We start from the raw sequence: 20,353 nt of genomic DNA on the forward strand, positions 1-20,353 counted from the left end.
GAACTGCATGAACAGAAGACCTCCAATGTTTTACTCATGCTGAAGAGGAACTTCTCCCACTTCCCCAGCATGGCCTTCTCTGCTCTCAAACAGTAAATCCTCTGCACCATCCCTGAGCATTCACTCTGTGGTCCTAAAGTCTGCCTAGTGATGAAAGCTGCGCACTGTGTGAGATGGATGTGTTCCTGGAGATGCTTTATAAATACCTACAGAAATGAGACATTTATGAAATGTATCTGCTGAGACTGATTATTAATAAAGCAGAGCAGGTGTGGGGCTTCTGCCTCAGCAGCTTCCCTCTCTCCATACGGCAACTCCTGTTGCCCTGAGGCTCTCTCACAGTAAAGCTGGTCCCAGTGAGCACCTGAGTCAAGACCATGAACAAGGTAGCCCTGGGACATTGCCATTCCCAAGGGCTATTGCTCAGCTAAAGCTCAGAATTGCATTAATGGAAGGATGACAATTAAAAATAATAACAAGAAGAAATAATTAGGAAGCCAGGAGCTAAGGGTGAAGGGAAGTGATTCCCTCCCTCTTTCCTTTCCTCCTTCATGATTTTGATGGTTTTTAGTGATGTTTCCCAGGCACACACACCTTTTACTCCTGTGTCGAATCAACACTGTCTGACCTTACCTCATTGCTGCCACTTCACAGTAAGTCTTATTCACAGAGCTGATCACATCTGCTCTCGCTGACAGCATCTTCTTTCCCAGCCACCTCCCAGGGATTGCCAAGGAGGAGGTGGAAACATTTGTTCTGTTTGAAAAGTGCAAGCTTGAAGTAGGGCAGAGAGACTGGATTAAAACAACAGATCTTTTATTGTCTCCAACACGTATGATACAGAGGAACTACACATAGATTTCATTCATATAAAAAAAAGAGCCCTTTATTTACATGTGTTCAAAGCTGCCGATGGTACCTAACAACATCTGTATTTTCTTTGTATTCTTGTTAGTTATTCCCACCTAGATGGAGCAAGCACTGGTCAGTAATGCTTAAAAAAACATGTAAGAAGCTTTTGGGCAGGAAAAATCAGAAATATATTCTCTAAGAAACCAACTCCTTACAGGCATTTCACTGTAACAAACCCAGCAGAATACTTACAACCAATCAGTCACAAACGGGACAGATTTCAGGAGGGGCACAGCAGCCTCATCACTCTCAGCCTTCCTTTTATTTCCCCATCTAAACAAATATACCCTGGCCATGCACAAACTCAACATGTATGACAAAAAGGTAGAAATTTATTTAGAAGTAATTGTGCTTTTATTTATAAAAACAAAAAAATTTACAATCAGACACTGTCCTGCTGTGTTTCCCAAGCATGGTTCTCTTCAAAATGACCAAAACTTAGCTTATTATTATCATTATTATTATTATTACTTTGTCATTATATTAATAATATTAATCTTACGCTTAAGTTTAAAACCATACTGCTTTCCCCTTCCCACCCCCTCCTTCTCTCTAGTACTTGATATATATGTAAAACCAGGCTTTCCAATGACCAACAAATTTCAATTCTAGCTAATAATAATAATAATGATAATTAATCGTACACGTTTCTGTGTGTAAAGTATGCCTGGTTCTAAAACAAACTACCAATGTACAAAGCTGTTCTCCCTCCCCTCCCCTGGGCCACCCAAGAGACAGTCAGACTGTGGAAGAACCTTATCCCACAGGCTTTCTGAGAAGATAAGAATTAGCAACCCGACAACCCTTGAGGTCGTTGTCTTTGGTGTGGAGGACGTTACTGGTGGGCAACTGGAGCGGCTCTGCTGGAAAAGCTGGGATGCTTAAGGCTTATTGTTTGGAATGCTGCCGAAGCCTCTGTTGGGCCAAGGGGCACTGATGCTTTGGTGCAAGTACCAGCTCCTCACACCCCACCACCCAGTGATGCTAGAGGATCTCCCCACACCTCTGCCCACACCCACACTCAATATCCCTCCCCCCACCACCATGCCCATAGCCCCATTGCCACCTCCAGGGTTTTACGCTCTCTTTCTCCTTCCTTCCAGGTTCCGGAAGCTGGAAGGTCTCAGCTTCATCTCTGCAAACTGGATGGAATATTCGTGGCCCTTCCAGTGGAACCAGTTAACACCCTGCAAAGGAAAAGATGGAGTATGGGAGATTATACATCCACTTCTTCTCCTGTTGTCAGCCTTTACTGCTCTCGTTTCAGACTGCAGGCTGTTTTGTAACGGGAACAGAAGCACAACAAACTGGGGGGGCTTAGGGAAGCACAGGGCTCTGGCCACCAGCATGCACAACCTGGATAAACAAACCACGTGCTGTCTCTTGGAACTGTAACTCTTTGCCTGACTTTCATGGCAGGAAGAACATTCTGTTTCACATGTTGAAAACTACAGTTGCTCCCTCCACACTTGGGATATTCCCTTGGAAAATCATACAAAAACATCCCATTTCACCAGCTGACTTTAAATTCCTTTTTTGGGAGCAACTGCCCGTATCTTTCCCTATGGGTCTAGAAGGTAGGCTTGGTTGGTGCTCTGATGTCCTGCTAGCTGAACAGCAAGACATATCCGTAACTGCAGTTCCCCTTCTTCTAATGCATTACGGAAGACTTTAAACGCCAAACTCACCTGACTGTGGCTGTTGTCACCATATCTGCCCATCAGATTGACTCGGTGACAATTCTTGTACCAGAATGCCCCCTTGTATGACAAAGCACAGTTGGTGATGGCAGAATCATTGTCTTTGTCAAAAGTGGAGAAGGACCTCCCATTATGGTACGTCATGGAGTCACCTGAATGGGGAAGACAAAAGAAAGCAAGGTCAATGTTTTGCCTACTTTAGATAATATGGGAGTGACAATTCTGCAGCAAATTTTCCTCAACTTATTAGGAGTATTTTTATGCAGCTCAGTTTCTGCAGTTCTTGCTGAGAGGTGGATTTTGGCTCTGTACAGAAGGCAGTGCAGACCAAAGAGACCTCCAAAAGGACTGAATCTGCAAGACCAAAGAAGTCTCCTCACTTAGCTGGTCCATGCAGTAAAGCTGCCCATCTTCTTCAGCTGGAAACACAGCCAGAGAGCTCTCTGCCTGCCACTGACTTCCCACTCCCAGGGTCTGGGTGCTCATTTACAGGTGGGTGCCCATTTACAGGTGGGTGCCATAGGAGTGGCTTTCAGTGTATGCCTGAAGCAGAACTCTCATTCATGTCTTAGTATCTGTGTTGCTCTATCCACAAATCTTAGACCTGAATGCTCAGGAAAAGGAAGTAGTAAGCCTGAATCTTACTAGATGTAGCAGCTACTACTGCTCTGCATCAATGTGTTTGCCTCAAATAGACGTTAATTCTACTACTGCTGCATATACTTTGTCTGTATCCCTATAGGCTGTGCATAAAGTCTGTGTGATGGTCACAGGGCAGAGTCCATACACACATATCTCTGTGGTGTTTTATGCCCCTAGCAGCATGAAATTATCTCCTACTAAGACATCCTGTGAAGCTGAATTTATCTCTTAATCCTTTGAAGCCCTGATAAGGGCTGCAGGGTTTGCCCCAGCATGATGACGAAAGGCATACAATTTGATTACAAATCATGTTATAGCAGGACATTGCTGCACATTCCACTGACAAGACAGGAGGCTGTGCCAAGCTATTATTAGCTGTATAAATGACAGTCAAGTGTTGAACAAATGAGATAGATGGCTGTTTAATATACTAGTTTATACTCCGCCATAAGCATGCCATAAAATGTGGCACCTAAATGACTGGAGGATTTAGAATGGAAACATAAAATATACTGGTATGTTCCTATTTTCAAGCACCTAACATACATAAAGTACCCTCTGTGATGTTCATCTGCAATATTCAGTTATCTCGAGGCAAGTGGGAGGAAATTGCAAATCAGAAGGCAAAAATACACCCCTCACCTGCTGTGCCGCTGTAGCCATCCACTCTTAGGCGGTATCTGGTCTTGGAATCTCCAACGCTGAACCTGTCGTAGACAGCATAAGCTGTCTCACCTTTGTCCTGCAGATCCACACGCAGCTCATACTGGCCCTGAGAAGTGATTTTGTGGAGGTTCTCCAGACCTGTGAGCATAAAAGAACAATTGATTTGTCTCCCTGTGTTTACTTCTGCACCATCGTGCTGTCCCATTAAAGAGTTACAGTGGTCTGTTACACCCGAGCATAAACACTAATGAGGGAAAAGCTATTTTTGCCGTAGGGTAATGTCAGCACGAAACCAAATAGGTAAGAACAGGCTGACTGATCGCAGTAGCCAGTAGCCCTTTGGGAAAAGCAAAGCTGCACTGTGTGATCATTACTGTCATTCACTTACAACCTAATGCAATGTAGTACAAGCTTTGAAAAATTGATTTTTACTGCTATTTTCCCCACTTCGCTGCTTTGAGTTGTATGCTTTTGCTGCTGGGGTGTACTAGGAGAGCAGGAAGAAGAAGGTTTGCAGTTGCTTCTCAGCTTAGCTTCTGACTTCTTAGAGAGAGCACCAGTGAGCACTGATTTGGTATGTACGGTGAGCCAAGAACCGTGACATCTATGAGCTGTGACTAGAGGGACTGGCATGGACCTGGCAATTTCAATCTCTCTCAGAGCATGCTCTCCCTAACCTCCTTTGCCCAGACTTTTGACAGCTAAACAGAGGGTTCAAAGGGGCTTCTGGTCTTTTGGGCTGTGTTCATGTTTTCTTTTAAAAAAGACAAATTCTTGCCACTTACCTATCCAGAATTCATCCTTAGGATCTCCAAAGCCAGCCACGTAAGTCTTCCAGTTTCTGTAGAAATCTTCCTTCCCATTTTGACGCCTCAGGAACACCTACAACCACCACGTGCAAGAAGTGTTATGGACACACTGCCTTTGGCAGAAAGGGACTAGTAATGTGGCTTTTAGAAATGCACAGCTTGGCATTGCAGCTCCCCTGCCTTTACCAGCCAAAGCAACAGTCTCACTGCAACTACTGAATGGTACCAAGACTGCTTTCCTTTTTGAAAGCCTCTAGTTTCTCTGTTGGGTTCCCAGGCTTCATGATACGGCCTTTCTGCCTTTTTAACAGCCCATTGCAACTCTGTATTTCTCAGCCAAGACTTTCTACATGCCCTAGTCCTCTAGCCATGTATTTCTCCAGCTCCAACTTCCCTTCTGTTCCTCAGGTCCCTCTGGCATGTTCAGATTGGAGGATGTCAGTGCAGAGTCAGTACAGACATTATTATTTCCATTCATTTGTTGTCTGGGTGGGTTGTGTTCCTTGTATAATGGCCTGGGAAGCCTGGCTGGCCATCACACCACATGGATGCTGAAGCAATATTTCTCTGGCCTGTGCTTTAACCTCCTCCATTGCTTCCCTCATTCAAATAGAGTTAGTCTATTCTCCTGTCACCTAATTAGCTCTTTAGAAGGCATGTATCTGATCTAAGCTGGTCATTTCAGCACCCCTTATAGCCAGGGGAGAGAGATCTGTGCTTTGTATAGTACTGAAACCACTGATGTGACCCATCCTGTGGAGACACCTCTCTTTCCTCCAGCTACAGGAACATCCGGCAACCTTGTTCTAGGCACTCACGTGTGCTACCCAAGATTGAATTCCCCAAATTTATAGACAAGTCAGCCCTACTCTGACAGTAGAGCACTATGAGGGATCCCATAGATGAGCAGGTGCTCTTAGCACAGGCAGATGCATGTAAAGGTGGTGTGGGCCCTCTCCCTGTTACTCACAATCCATCCACCGCCGTCCTCGCCCATGTCACAGAAGACCTGCAGAGGCTGAGCCTTGTCCCCATTCAGGTAAATCGTGTAGAGCCCAGAGGTGGTTTCTCCATTCAGGAGAGCCTGGGAGCAGTCTTTAGGGTAAGGATAGAGAAGACCAGCTGCACGCACACAGAAAGAGAGAAAGCAGTCCTTAGGAAATCGGCAGTTACAAGAAACTTGTTGAATACAGATGACTCATGAAAATCTGTTGTAGGTCAATGGCACAGCCAGGTATAGAGCCCAGGAATGGGCTTGTAATTCACCTCCTACATAGAAAAGATTCACAGTCAACAGCAGATGATGCAAATTTTTCTTTTGAATATGCTTTTGCACATCTGCCTCCACTTCTGGAAGTGCTGTGAATGCAGGTAACTACTGCTATGATGGGAGTGCATCCTCCAGCTAAGTATCTAAATGGCATGAGCAACTTCTGGATAAAACCAAATCTACCAACATCTCATGATATGACAGAAATGGGAAGGGAAAACACAAACACAGGACTACAACCTAAAAGAAACTGGGAATATTTTGCTAGCAAGTATAATATTAAATGTTATAAATAGAGGCTTTTAAAAATGAAAGCAAACAATAACAGTTGAAAGTACAGGGAAATATTGTTAATCATTTCTTTCTGACAACATCACAGTAGGATCATTGCAGTCAGAACAATTTCAACCCCAAAAAAAAGCTTTTCTTTTCTTTCCAAGTTCTCTTAGGCCATTAACTATTTCAGCCAATGGTCTAATGAAGTGATGTTCTAGGTGTATCCACAGTAGAGTGTTTGACTCTGGCTGTCCACAGAGTGGCTGTTGCTCCCTTTGCAGCGTGATGCACATCCCTGCCTGTGCCTCAGTGTGGATAGGCCAAGGAACCGTGGACATTTCGTGACCAACCCAGATGTCTTAGCCTTAGGAGATGGTGGCTATGAAGAATACAGTTGAACAATGGACATGTGAGCCATTCCAGCTGTGTGGTCTTAGCCAAACTCAACTTAGTTAAGTTGTAAAGCCTGAACTCAAGTTACCCAGGCTGCAAGGCCTAACCTTAGGTTACTAAAGAACAGCTACGTGCAGTAGAACAGGGAACTTGGCGTTTGCTCAAGGTTAACAAGATGTAGAAGTGGGATGGGATGTCAGATGTGTGCAATGAGTAACGAACAAATTTTCAGCTAGCCTGTTATCTGCTTCATTGTTTCGAAAATGTGTGAACAGCACTTTTGGGCCAATCAGAATCTATATTGGTTACATCAGCTAATCCTAGAAACTATAAAAGTTGTGATGTGTATGAATAAATTTGGCAATCACTTGACCACATTGATCGTCTCTGAGTTGTCCGTGACTCCCGCGTCAGCACCTCAGCTACAGAGAATTTCATCAGCTTTGGGATTTGGAGAAAAGCATCACTTTGCAGGGAGCTATTTCAGTGTTTCCTCTCACTAAATAGCACACAAATGTATGTTTAGAATTAAGGCCAGGCTTAAATATCTACCTGACTGAGGCTGCCTTCGTGTTCATATGGGTGAAGCCACCCCATTCAGTCCTGCTTATAGTCAATCTGTTAAAAATCGCTTAAATAAACCCAGATTTAATTCTTCTCTCATGTCTGGATGTGGATTGTCACCTATTGGTGGAGTTCATCCTGTTCCACCAAAGGAGTGATTGTGAGCAGCCTCGGAGCTGTGTGATCTTTATTAGCACTTCTGCGCGTCCTTGGGCTGAAGTTGATACAAGCAGCAGAAAGGAGAATGGAAACGGCTGAAGGTCCTTCCTGAAAGGCTGCAAACTGTGAAGAGTGTGACTAATGACAGGCAAGGTTTCACAGTTAATACTGAACAACCTCTCTTTGAATGTCAGCTGTAAAGTGACCTTCAGAGAACCCAATCTATTCTTACATTCAGCTCACTGCAGAACTGTCCTGCCAGAGCTGAAACAGACATGCCACGTGGCTTTGTGAACACTGATCTTGGAAGAAGGAGAAAAAAAACTGCCCTAAAATTCATCTCCTTGGACTGAACTGATTCGTGTGTGTGTCTGTGTGTGTGGCTTGCTTCATTTCAGCTCAAAACACTGATTTTTTTTAACAGCTTGCTATGCATCAATACAGAGGCAAATCAGAGCATCAGTTTGGATTTTAGAGTAATGTTCCTTTTGATGTTTTACACAGGATGTTTCCTCAGAGAAAGGGCAATAGAGGCAATGTGGATGGATGCAAAGAAAAGAATTTCATCCTGCCAGTCTGGGGAAAGCAGATGACAGCTTGGGGAGGGGGACGGGGACTTTGGCACTGACACTACAAGCAAATGAAGTGCATACTGACAATTGGATTGAAAATCTTCTATGAGGTCTATGTCTGCCTATTGCAGAGCTCAGCTCATGGATTATTTCCACTGTGCACGTGCTTTAATGTCCTTACTTGTGGTGAAAATCGTCTGGATTGTTTTGCTCTTCAGGGATCCATTCAGCGCCTGGAGTCTCACTGTGTACTGGGTAGATGGGCTCAGCTCTGTCAGGCTGTAGGAAGTAGTCTCAGGGTTTAGGATGACTTCCTATGGGGAGAAGAAACAATGCAGGAAAACCTCAGAGAGAAAACCAGAATGACTGGTAACTGCTACATATTTTAGTCTGTCACATTATTTTTGTGGTAATTATTTAGGGCCATTTTAACCATCTAAATTATTTAATACAAAAGCTCTATTTCGCTAAGATTTGTATCAAGCTACACTTTCTTCAGTAGTTGACTTGAAATAAATGTTTATGACCATCATGACCATCAGAATGTGTAAGCTGTGTGATTTAAAAGCAAGTTAGCATAAATGTGTGCATGCTGTGAACTATACATTATATAGATGTCTATGAAACTCATAAAAAATAGAGAAGAATCACTCTTTACAACAAAGAAATATTATACTCCAGTCTTTGAAAGGCTGTTTTTCTGTAGCTTTAAAAGACTTTAAGTCTGCTTAAGGAATTTTCCTTCTTGAAAATCAGAACCTTTCTTGATGTACCAGGCTGGGCATCCGGAATTGTCTGTCAATTTTGCTGGGGTTCACTTCATTTCTATTTAAGCATCTACTGTAATCTAGTTATGGATGAACATAATACAATTATTGGAGAGCACAAGGCACTTTCAAAGGTGATTCATCCTGCCTTAGAGATCTCACTTTCACAGGGATGGATTCTCCTGAGATTAGAAAGAGGAATCACATTCTTTGGGGGGTATGAGTTTATTCCATGATACTGGTTTGGAACGAGGCAAAATGGTTGCTTGTGCTTTTATCTGTATTGTGGAGAGATAACTGTCAAAACTCAGGCTGCAATTGAGCTTCTGTTTCAGGATAAAATACAGGAAAGTACTTAAGCAGGATTTAAATGCATTTGTGTTCAAGCTAGCACTGAAACAGGTACTTAGCATTTTAGCATGTTTAACTTAAGGCACATGACCATGTTCTATTGCTGTTTTGAGGCACAGTTCTTCTGCTTTGGTTACAAATGCTATACCTTGACTCTGCCATCAATGGACTCGTAGATCAGGAGATAACCAGTGACAGGAGCACGTGGAGGCCTCCAAGTTATCACAGCTGTTTCTGACTGGACCTCAGCAGTACTTAAATCTCTTGGAGCATCCAGTCCTGAAGGAGACAACAGATCACTCACAATCATGTCTATGTGGAGTTTAGTACACAGGCTATATTATGGGCAGTATATTAAAACAGGCCAGGAAAGCAAACTTTTTCCCCACAGAAATTTGAAGTTGAAAAATGCTTCGACCTAAATTTTGTGACAAAAAAAAAAATTCCCCATTGAAGGTTTTAAAATAAAGATATTCATTTTATCCAAGTTAAAATATTGGCTTGTCCCAGGCACTTCAGTTTGCAAGCAGCTGCATTGAAATGTCTTTTGAAACAATATTGTGCCTTTTATTATTTCCTACAAGACAGATCAATATTTACATATTCCCAGGAAAAAACTCTGGTTCTGATATGCCTCTTTTGAATAGGAAAACTTTTCAGACTTGATCTGGCTATAGCTTCTCTTCTCCACTGGAATTATAACACTGAATTTGTGTGGCTTAGTTCTTGGCTCTCTAGTTAACCCCCTGGGACCAGTCAAGAAAATGAGAAATCTCCATGATTTCATTGATGCTCATGGGAAGCCACAGTATGAAACCAACTGGATATCTTCAGCATTGGTACCCCAACATATGGACCCCAAAGAAGTCCTGCTTTGAGACTCTGTAGAACTAACAACAGAAAACCTCCATCTGGATCACACCAGCCTTCCACCAGAGAAAAGCTGGTGAAAATGCTATGAAAATCCAGGTTTCTAACAAAAAAGTCACAATGTGCTGGTTGACTTTCAAGTATCCGAGAAATGAAAGCCCAGAGGGACTAAAAGAGATGGCAGGTCTCCCCGCACTGAGGTGGGACACAGCACCTGTAGTAAACTGGGTGGAGAGGGTCTCACTCTTCTGTGTGTCCTTCAGCGCATGGACACTCAGCGTATACTCAGTTGCAGGTTGAAGGCCCTTCAGGTCGTACTCCACCGTGTTTCCTGATACCATCTGAGTAACTTCTGGCTCTAAGAAGAGACCACAAAAGAGAAGAGGTCTCAGCATTGTTCACTCATGTCAGGATGGACTCAGCCCCCTGCTCCACTCTGATGGTTTTTGTGCTAGCTGCAAGCAAGGTGAAAACTGTAAAAGCCCAGAGCGCTTCTCTCTGGTCATATCTATACTGAACATGAATTAACACCGGAGTCCTTTATCTAAAAGTATTAGCACTCTCTAGTGTTCGTATGAATAATAACACCAGCTTTTCTTTCCAAGATTCACTTATCTCTGTTCGTGCCTCAATTGGGGATGTTTAACTAAGAGCATCATTATTAAACTGCTTCCAGCAAGGAAGCATCTCCTTCAAGTAACACCCCCTGCCATCTTCCTGGTGTCACACTGCTGCACCCATTTCTGAGACGGTCTCAAGACTGTAATGCTGTCAGCTCCCTGACTCATCACTTCTTACCATCCTCAGAAGCATAGGACACAACGTAATTATCCACAGCAGCAATTGCTGGCTGCCAGGTTGCCAGGGCCTCAGAGTCTGTGATGTTCACCACTATTAGGCCTGATGGGCTGTCCAAAGCTGCAAGAAAGAGAGTAACAGATTCAGGAAATTTGACAAACACTCTGCGGCTCTGTGCAATGCTCTGTTGAAAATATACGGTACAAAATGTGCAGACAGTGCTGCTTGATGCAGCTTTTATAACCCCCTTCAGAATAGTGGAGCTCCACAGAAAAGACTTCAGTGCCTATAAAGAGACATCAAATGCCTCCACTGGAAAGGGAGGTCAATGTGTGAAAAGATTCAGCACTGGGAACAGACATCACTATGTTCTCAGATCAGTCTTGATATCACCAATCTTAATGGCTCTGTCAGAGGTGACATATTTCTCCCAGCACCCTCCAATCTGACTGCTTTTTGAAGCAAAGTCAGGAGACAGAGCTGGGAAAAACAACTAATGTGATCACTGATAGGCGCTGTGACCTTCCACCAGCTTGCCCTTCATGTTTAAAAATAAACCAATCAAACAGCTAGCAACCATCCAAAATCCCCACACATCCTGCCTTGCTTCCTCATGGGACTCTATTTTGCACACAGGTTTATGCCTTCCCTCAATTGGTATAGATATCTGCCTCCAGAACAGCTGTAATGGGCTACAAATTTCATTATATCAAGGGATATAATAGGGGGTGATCGGTTTAAATAGAGGAAGTTCAGGGTAGATATAAGGAAGAAGTTCTTTACTGTGAGGGTGATGAGGCACTGGAATAGATTGCCCAAAAGAAGTGATAAATGCTCCATCCCTGGCAGTGTTGAAGGCCAGTGTGAATGGAGTCTTGGGTGACATTAACTAGTGTGAGATGTCCCTGCCCATAGCAGGGAGTTGAAACTTAAGGATCTTAAGGTTCTTTCCAACCTAAACCATTCTATGATTCTATATTATCCAATACTCAGCATCTTCTTCCTTGCCTTAGTTCTCTGAATATCTATTATCCCCCACAAAAAAAGAATGAATGAATGAGACAGTGGGAGGTGGTCAGCAGGAGTGTGGTGGACCCTCATTTCCTGCAGGGATATTTAAGGCTGTATTGAAGAAAAACTATGAGAAAGACTGCTTTTATGCTTAGAACAGTCTGGAACCTGGGAGATGTGGAGTTTGAGTACACAACAAAATCGGTCTGAACTGCTCAGCTGAGCTGGCCCTTCACTACCTCATCTGTAAAATGGTGTTAATTAAACTGTTTCTTTCTTTCTGATGTATTAGGACTGTAAATACGCGAATGGTCTCTGTCTCACTGCAAGTTGGTTCAGCCGTTAGCGAATGAGAGCCTGACGAAACTTAGAGGTTCTGGACTCAAAGAAAGACTGGCCACAAATCTTCCTACAGTTTGTGCGGACAGCAAAAATGGGATCTCAGTGGGTCTACAGCTCCAGTTTCTGAGTCTTTCCTACAGCACAGACAATGCATTTGAAAACCTCCCGTTTCCTCTTTATATATTACCTGTTTTCAGAATGCCAGAGATGGGTTCACTCTCTTCAAAGCCTTTCACAGAGATGATACTAACATTGTAGTCTACACCTGGGACTAACTTCACCAACTTGGTCCTTGTCTTGCTTCCATCGACCGTAACAACATTTGGAGTACCTAGGAGGAAGCCAGATGCCAAGGGATTAGTGACACAATACTTCAGTAAATGCTAGAAGGATGTGTTCCAAGTTGAAGACTTTATGACCAACATGGATGCACTTGTGCAGGAGGAGGTGAATTTTCTCCATTTGGCTACAACCACCAATATCAAAGGGCAGCCTCACGAAAAAATATTGCTGCCGTAACACCTACCTCTAAGCCATTGGTTTGATTCATTCCTAGTATATGCCAACAGTAAGGAAAAATCATCATTTCTGCTCAGAAAAATCTCATTTTACAAATGAGATGTAAGGTGAAAACACAGCGCTTTGTACATGGAAGTTCCTACACCTGTGAGGACACAAGCTGCAGTTTAGATCTGCTTTGTTTCTGGCAAGGGCTGGAGGTTTCTTCTTCACCCACCTCATTTCAAACCAAGATATAGTATATGTTATTTTAAGAGGTGCTGCGTATGTGGGTGAGAACACAATATGTGTTTGTTTCATATTCTCAATTTATTCCAGGAAGGCACTTAGACAGGTGCCTAACATTATGCTTGTGGATGGCTCCTTTTCCTTTGTGGTGGTATCACTGTATATTTAGTTACGTGTGTGCTTACATACTGCATTGTCTAAAGGCCTATGTGTTTTCTTGTCTGAGTCAACAGCAAGTCTTTTATGGTCCTGATGTCTGCAGTGTTTGCTCCTTAGCTATTTCCTTTCAGAGATGTCCCTAAGTTATGCTAAAAATCTGTGTAAGTATAGGAAGTTTTTTAAGCTGAACACTAAAACAGTGATATAATGGCTGGAATGAAACAACATTGGGGAGTACTAAGAAAAATCACTGCCTTGGAAAACTATTATAATCATAGACCACGATTATTATTTCCAAGGGCCATCTTTTCAGATATGTTTAGCTCATAAGTGAGAGCAAAATAATGAGACAATTTGGAAATAAAGCCTTACTTAGGAGGCTCAGCAGCAGTAGAGAGTTTTGTGAACAGGGCCCTATTAGGGGTACAATCACCCAACATCTATCTCCGAGCAGACTTAAAAGGCTTGCCCATGGGACGTGGGACTATGTTCAGACAGAGGTTGACTATTGGGACCGTGCATGCACACCCATGGTCCTGGTCAGCAGGTTGAAGAAAAAGGGGATTTAAGATCGTCTGGAGCTGCTCTGAGAGATGGATATCAACAGAAGAAACCCGTTCTGCTCTCCCTTTATCATTTCCCTCTCTGTCCCTCCTCCAAGTTCTCACCTCCTGTGACAGGGACATAGGAGATGCGGTAGCTCTCCACGCGGGTGCGAGGGGGTGTCCAGCTGACTGTAGCAGAGTTTTCCGTGATGTCAGAGAAAGAAATTCCCTTGGGAGATCCAACAACTGTCAATGGAGAAGAGAGAACAAACACACCACATAGAAAGAAAAGTTAAATCATTTGCTTATCTGTCCTTAGTGCTGGAACACTGATTTGTCTTAGCCTTCTATCCCAAGAGCTGATGCTACCAACATTCAATCCTGAACAACAATAATGCAGGGAGTACCAAACAGCTAATGGTTTTAGCACACATTGACAGCAACTATCCATGTGGTCTAAGTTCTCCTTTTTCAGTAACATTACAGTAGTGCGTAGCTTAAAAATACCCCAGACATATGCCAACATAACATGTACCTAGAAGTAACAGAGATTTCAGTGTGATAGAAGAGTGTGTGGAAGAACACTTACAGGAATACACTTCTATTACTCAGGAGTCATTGTACTTATATTTTTTCCACCCCAGTTTCCTTGAATGATTTTTAGACATTCCGTTGGGTCTCAGAACCCTGTCTGTGACGCACAGCAATGGCAGCCCTTAGCAGCAGAGAGATCTCTGCTTGAGCATAAGGTTTCTACTATATGATGCCTAGAAAAGACCAGGACTCAGGTGCAGGTGTTCATCAAGGGTCCATTCTCTCCAGTACTGACTGGCTGTAGCTTCTGCTGGCTTCAAACTAGAAGTGATAAGATTGTCTTCTTGGAATCTCTATCTGAGACCGTGATTTTCTTAGGTGCATTCAAGCACATCCATCCAGAGGACATCCAAGTACAACCATCATGAGGAAGGCACTTTGTGGATCCACTGCAGCTCTTTGTCATACAACACAGCCTCTCCTTTTATAAACCTGAGCACTACATTGCCCCTCCAAATTAGATCAGCCAGCTGGGTAAACAAAGCCCAAGTTTTGCCAAAATGACCCAACCTTAATATGCAAACCAACGCTTAAGGTGAAACATTCCAGTTTAAAGCATAATTCAGCTACTATAAAACAAGCATGGAAAGGACTTCTGGAAGGACATGCTAAAGAGCCCTGCCACTTCAAAGTTCACCTTGGGCATCTCACTTCCAATCCACTCTTTTGACTGTAACCAAAACAACCCTGACTAGTTATGAAAAAAACTCAACAGCCCACACACAGTAGGCCATTAAGCACAGTGGGGACATCGAGCCACATTAAGAGCAGTGAAGACAGGTTGAGGGCAGGGGCAGGGGATAAGAGGAGAAAAAAAGTGACTGGGCTTGAAATAGCTTGGAAAGAATGTGCCTGTGGGCAAGAAGTCAAAAGGTTGTTTGTTCCATGTGTCCCCAAAGCTGTAGCAGCAAGGCACTAAATCAAGTGAAAGGCAAGGAAGAAAAAACAATGAAGCTCTCAAGAGAAATGTAAATTATTCATCTGGAGCTCATGAGACAAGTTGAGTTTGAAGGGTTTGCTCTTATGGAAAAGCCAAAAAAAAGGAAAGAATTAAAGATAACTAAGAAAGTAGGGTGGGGTTGGTAAAAGTACACAGCACATGAAATTGCTACTGATTTAGGTACAGTCTGAAGGAAACAGAGGAGCATAAAGAGAAACTGGGAAGGAGAGAGAAGTAAATATCGCATGGATTTTGCTTCACATCATAAGTGCACTTTGTGACTAGTGAAAAGTGCTAGTGTTGACTCTGGAAACCAAAGAGATGAGCCAGGACTCAATTTTCATAGACATGAAGAATTCCATCCTTTCCCAGCAAATAAAGCACCCAACCCATCCCACTTGGATTCTGCTGTGCACACTTCTTTGTGCTTAACACTTGTTTTCTGCAGCAGGTAAACTGTATAACAGTAGTAAGAAAAGCCTTGACTATTTGAGTTCCACATCCCCAGGTGCCACAACTGCAGGTACTTTCCAGGAAGCAAGCCTAGCAAAGGAAGTACAGCGGACAATGACAACAAGCATCAGTCCTGGAATGAGTCCCCGAGATGCATGAGTGGTACCTTTGAGCACAGGGAAATTAAAAAGCAGCAAATGAAACCATCTTCTGGAGGTACCTGAAAGCCAAAATTAAGCAGGCATAAAGATGTCCAGCATGTCTTGTCACTCACAAAACCCCAGTTCATCTGTTGGGCAGATACAGGTAATGGGCATTACCCTCCAGCATCATTCCCCATGAGCTGTATGAGAGACAGAGAACTTCCTTGTGAGGTTGCTGAAGCCCCCATGAAATCTGAGTAGCTGCTATTCTTTGGGGATTTTTTTCCAGGAGCTTGTTCTCCCATTCCTAACAGGCTATAGGAGTGTGTTCTTCTCCTAGGCAACAGGAAGCATCAGGTGACTTTTATCATGTATAAAGAGCATGTGAAGTATTTGGTGATCCTCTCAGCTGGAAAATACTTCATGGTGTGGCAGAACATCATTAGGAGAAAGGAAAGCAGCAGAATAAGACCAACATTTCCTACCAAGGACACGAAGTGGCACATAGCCAGGTTGGTGTCCCCAGTGGGGGCTGAACTGCATCTTAACAAACATTATACAGATGAATTTCCAAAAGACACTGACTGTCCCTCTGAAAGCAGCAGTGGACAAACTCCCTTGAGCCAGCTTGATTGGACACTGCAGATCTGCATGGTGCTGCCTTGCACTACAGTGTTTTTATAACTGATGATTTCGACCACAGCAGAAGAGATGAGGGTAAAATAACAGATAAATGCGGAGTAGGGTACCGTCATCAGCCCAAAGAAGTTAACCTTTTAACAATGCCATTACCAGGACCTGGGGGGAAACTGCTCTTCACTTGTATGTGTATTCACATATAAGTAAACAATGGAGGAAGAACTACTTGTGATGGTGTGGGAAGATTGCTTGGACCTGATCCCTGAAGACAACATCTGTGTGTACAAGGGCACATCCCCAGGTGGGGAAAAAGGGAGAAGCTGGAGTGGTAAGTACAGAGAAGGATTTTCAATCTACATTCTTCTGCCTTCATTTCCAGGTAGTGTCTGGTTTAGGTTTGCTGCTCCATTTGCTAGCTTTGTTCCAACTGTTGTTTTACTATCTCCTCTACTAAACCTAAAGACTTTCTAACTAATATATTCCTTGTAACTTGTGCACAGGCCAGAATAAAGCAAGGCTGAATATAAGCCTGGGTGAGCTACACCTTTCAGGAGCAGAAATATTTCTTTGCCACCAGACTGGACATGCTATAAATACACATATGTTTGTGTAATAATCCACTCCTAAGAACAGAAATTAGTTAGATGTCTCAGTGGCCCAGCTTCCCAACTGGTGTAACCTGCAGTTCGAATTACTTAGCTGGATTTTTGTGGCGCCAGCTCTATTAACAATTATCCACAGGCTATTTGTATCTGACAAACACCTTCTGGGCTATTGGTTTCAGTAGGTGACATGTGCTAAATCTCCCTGAAAGAAGTGAAGAATGTTGTCATGAGGAAAATGGGAACTCTTAGTGGTTTACCATAAATATTCTGGAAGTCAGTGAAAATGGGGACATGTTGCTAACAAGTGCAGCTGACTTTAAACATCCCTCTCCATTACAAGACAACCCACATGAGCCTGGAGAATAGGGGCTTGTGATGGATGCATGTTCTGCTTCATGTAAATGTCCGGGTTAGGGTAAACATGCCCTTGTTGTTTATTCAAGGGATGTGATGGCAATCAGTAGAGATGGTCAGAAATGCACTTTTCCATGCTAACAACTGGCACCACAGACATTAGAGTGAATCATGAGTCCATAGTGTTTCAGGAAAAGCTGTTCAGCGCTGAGTTACTGTTGTCTGGAGTACACTGCTGCAACTGGGCAAATGTCTCTTTTATGCATTTCTCTTGGCTTCCTCACACACTGAACTCACCTGGTCCCTTCTCATTCCCCGCATGAAACTAGGTTGACTTGAAATTACTGTGTTTTTACAGCAGATGAGCATTTTTAAGAGAGTGAACGTGGGTCATTGCTTCATTTGCTTTGGATTTAAAGGTTTCCAAATGAAACCATGTTTTGGTGGGCAAAAAAAAAAGAAGAAAAGCTTCATTCAAAAGTACTAAAATGAAATGCTTCAAAGTATGAAACTTTTCTTTGTATAATTAAGCTAAAGAATTCAACCTAAGCCTCGAGAACTTTTTACTTGCCTAATATCCGCATATATTCATAGAAAAATAGAGGAAGAAGAAAATACTCTCATTACAAAAGCAAAAATGTCCTTCTCCGTGACACTGAGAATATGAAGCTCTGTTCTGGTGGAGGTTTTTCAGGAGTACAAATAGGCTTAGGCTAACTTCAAACAGAAGCCATTTACAATTATGTTTACAATGTTTCTTCATTCCCACTGGGGTTTCTGACAGATGAGAAGGAGAATACATAGCAACTTCTGCTGAGGGAGTTCAAAGCTTTGATTCTGCAAGAAACTCAAGTTGATTTTGGATTATCAAGCACATGTTGCTGCTGTTAAGATCTAAGTTAATGGTGCTTAGTCCTTTGCTGATCAAGCCATAAATAAACGTCTCAATAGCTCTGGTATATTCGTTTTGTCATGCCTCTTTTCTAAGGAGGTAAAGCGTCGTGCAGTGCTGATATGTAACCAGTGTCAGGAATCACAGAAAAAGGCTGATACAGAGACAATATTTCTGTCCCTCAGAGCCTGTGCTTTAATTGCTATAATCTGCTACCTAATTCCAGATCGTAAAAGTCATTAAATCAAACCGTATTAAAAAGTAATTAAATCAAACCACATTAAATAGACAGTGATGAAGCTAAGGAATCGGAGATGACTGATTACAGGTAACTACACCACACGGAACCGGTAACTTGGATAAGGGACATGCAGGAGACAATTTGTAACAGCTCAAGCAGGCATGAAAAGGAGATGCTGAAAGAAACAGGCATGAGCATGTTATATTTTTCCTACTGCAAAGACAATACCTGTGGTTGCTACTGCATTTATGGGTTGGGAACGTCGTCCACTGCTAAATCCATAGAGCTCAATCTCATATTCAGTACCCTCTTTCAGCCCTGTTATATCCTGGGTGCGCTCATGGCCTGGTACTATTAGTTCCAGTGGATCAGATTTCCTTTTGGTATCCCTGATTTTGAGAACAAAACTGGTGAAAACCCCATCGTCTGCAGTCCAGGACAGACGGAAGCCATCTGGAGTAGCATCTGAAACCAGAAGGTTGTCGACCTCGGGTTCTGCTTCTAAAAAAGGAGAAGATAACAGTAGGGAAAAGAAATGACTTTTTAATCAGTTCATGAGAGACCTCTTTAAGGTCTGGCTGTAGCACACTGCAAGAATCCAACCACAGTTCAAAGAAAGGGAAACAATCTGCCAGCTATTGAAAAAAAAACCAAGTAAAAAGACTGTTAGAGTTACACACATACTGAAGAAGATACATGTGAGTGTGTGCAGGCTCATTCAAACTTCCACTCTAATAGCAAACCCACTGCATGGACATACACCATTTGCCTCTGACATGCAAAGTTACACATGCTAATAGTAAGTTTCAGGTGCGTTTCTCCCTTGCTACCTCTGTGAAACCTTCATGTATAATAAACCCAAGCTCTTGTTATAGAAGGCATGCCTGAATGTTGTCAGATCTCTCTCTGTTAGGAGGACAATACAGAAGCAACTTCAAAGAGTCTTTTACTTCATGCAAACCCCTTGTTTCATGCACTTCTGGCATCTGTGATGTTTCATAGCAGATGGACCCTTTACGTCAATATTAAACAAATGCCGAAGCAGCAAGGAGAATCATAAAACTCATATCCCTTAAACCACACGCTTAAATCCAAATGCAAGACTGTCTTTAATGAAAGAACCCATTCAAGAGGATCCCAGGAGCTGTAAGTTATTCATTACCTGCAAAATATCTATAGCGCGGTATGGTCAAGCATCATTACCTAGAGAAATGCTACTGGAGTCGTTACTGTCTTACAGCATCTCCAAAGCACTTTTTTCTTCTACAGAAGAACCTCCAATGAGGTAAACCCCAGCTTTACTACTGCATAGACAGTGTCATGCAGATGAAACTGGATGGTTATGGGGCTAGAGAATAGGTCTGCTATGATTGTTCAAGAAAGCTCAAATGCTACTGGAAAACAGCAGCTGTGATGAAGGTGAACACATGAGCTTCTGGAGAGAGATGCCAGCCAACCTTAAAGGTGGCACTGATCACACATTGATGGTCTTTGGGTGGAACCCACGCAGAGAGTGGTAGAAAGGAGGCCGTGGGCAAGAAATCCATGACTCTTTCTGAAGGTCCTGATGGTTGTAAGTTGGAGAATGCTGACGTGCCCAACAGCTATTAACAAGACGAGCTCCCACATGCAGCCCTTTATCTTTAAAGACTTCAGTTAGAAGAACCTGCATGACCACAGCAGCAACTTTCACCCCTCAACCCACTTCATGCGCCTCTACAGGATCCCTTGTAAAGGGAAAAGGGAAACATTGAGTTAAAAGGAATGGAATTTCATTGGTGAACCTATCAATCACAAGGAGTTATGTGTAGCCATGATGCAGAAAAGGATGCAAAAGCCAAGGTTTGCTTTGCAAATGGATTGCATGAGACATCTTCCGTGTGAGAAGAAAAGCAAGAAAAAAAGGGTGGAAGAGAACAATTTGTTCGCATTAAAATAC

At 42.9% G+C, this 20,353-nt stretch overlaps 1 protein-coding gene across 5 annotated transcripts in view; it reads right to left on the bottom strand.

The window, feature by feature from the left end:
- Window positions 1–799: 799 nt before the first annotated feature.
- The window catches only part of TNC (tenascin C), a 72,174-nt gene continuing 52,620 nt past the window's right edge, over window positions 800–20,353 (bottom strand). For 4 of the 5 annotated variants that reach the window (XM_057405879.1, XM_057405878.1, XM_057405877.1 and 1 more), the window contains 12 exons: window positions 18,643–18,915; window positions 13,677–13,799; window positions 12,290–12,433; window positions 10,750–10,869; window positions 10,166–10,309; window positions 9,230–9,360; window positions 8,145–8,277; window positions 5,700–5,851; window positions 4,706–4,802; window positions 3,897–4,058; window positions 2,601–2,764; window positions 800–2,099 (listed from right to left, as the gene is read on the bottom strand). In XM_057405879.1, the coding sequence (XP_057261862.1) occupies window positions 1,989–2,099; window positions 2,601–2,764; window positions 3,897–4,058; window positions 4,706–4,802; window positions 5,700–5,851; window positions 8,145–8,277; window positions 9,230–9,360; window positions 10,166–10,309; window positions 10,750–10,869; window positions 12,290–12,433; window positions 13,677–13,799; window positions 18,643–18,915 (1,754 nt within the window). In that variant the 3' untranslated portion in view covers window positions 800–1,988. The remainder of the gene's footprint in view (window positions 2,100–2,600; window positions 2,765–3,896; window positions 4,059–4,705; window positions 4,803–5,699; window positions 5,852–8,144; window positions 8,278–9,229; window positions 9,361–10,165; window positions 10,310–10,749; window positions 10,870–12,289; window positions 12,434–13,676; window positions 13,800–18,642; window positions 18,916–20,353) is intronic. The other variant, XM_057405880.1, reaches the window with a different exon arrangement.

This window comes from Pezoporus wallicus, unplaced genomic scaffold (genome assembly GCF_028554395.1).
Source record: "Pezoporus wallicus isolate ANWC-B61680 ecotype Strahan unplaced genomic scaffold, APGP_CSIRO_Pwel_v1 contig_4684, whole genome shotgun sequence".
Taxonomy (NCBI): domain Eukaryota; kingdom Metazoa; phylum Chordata; class Aves; order Psittaciformes; family Psittacidae; genus Pezoporus; species Pezoporus wallicus.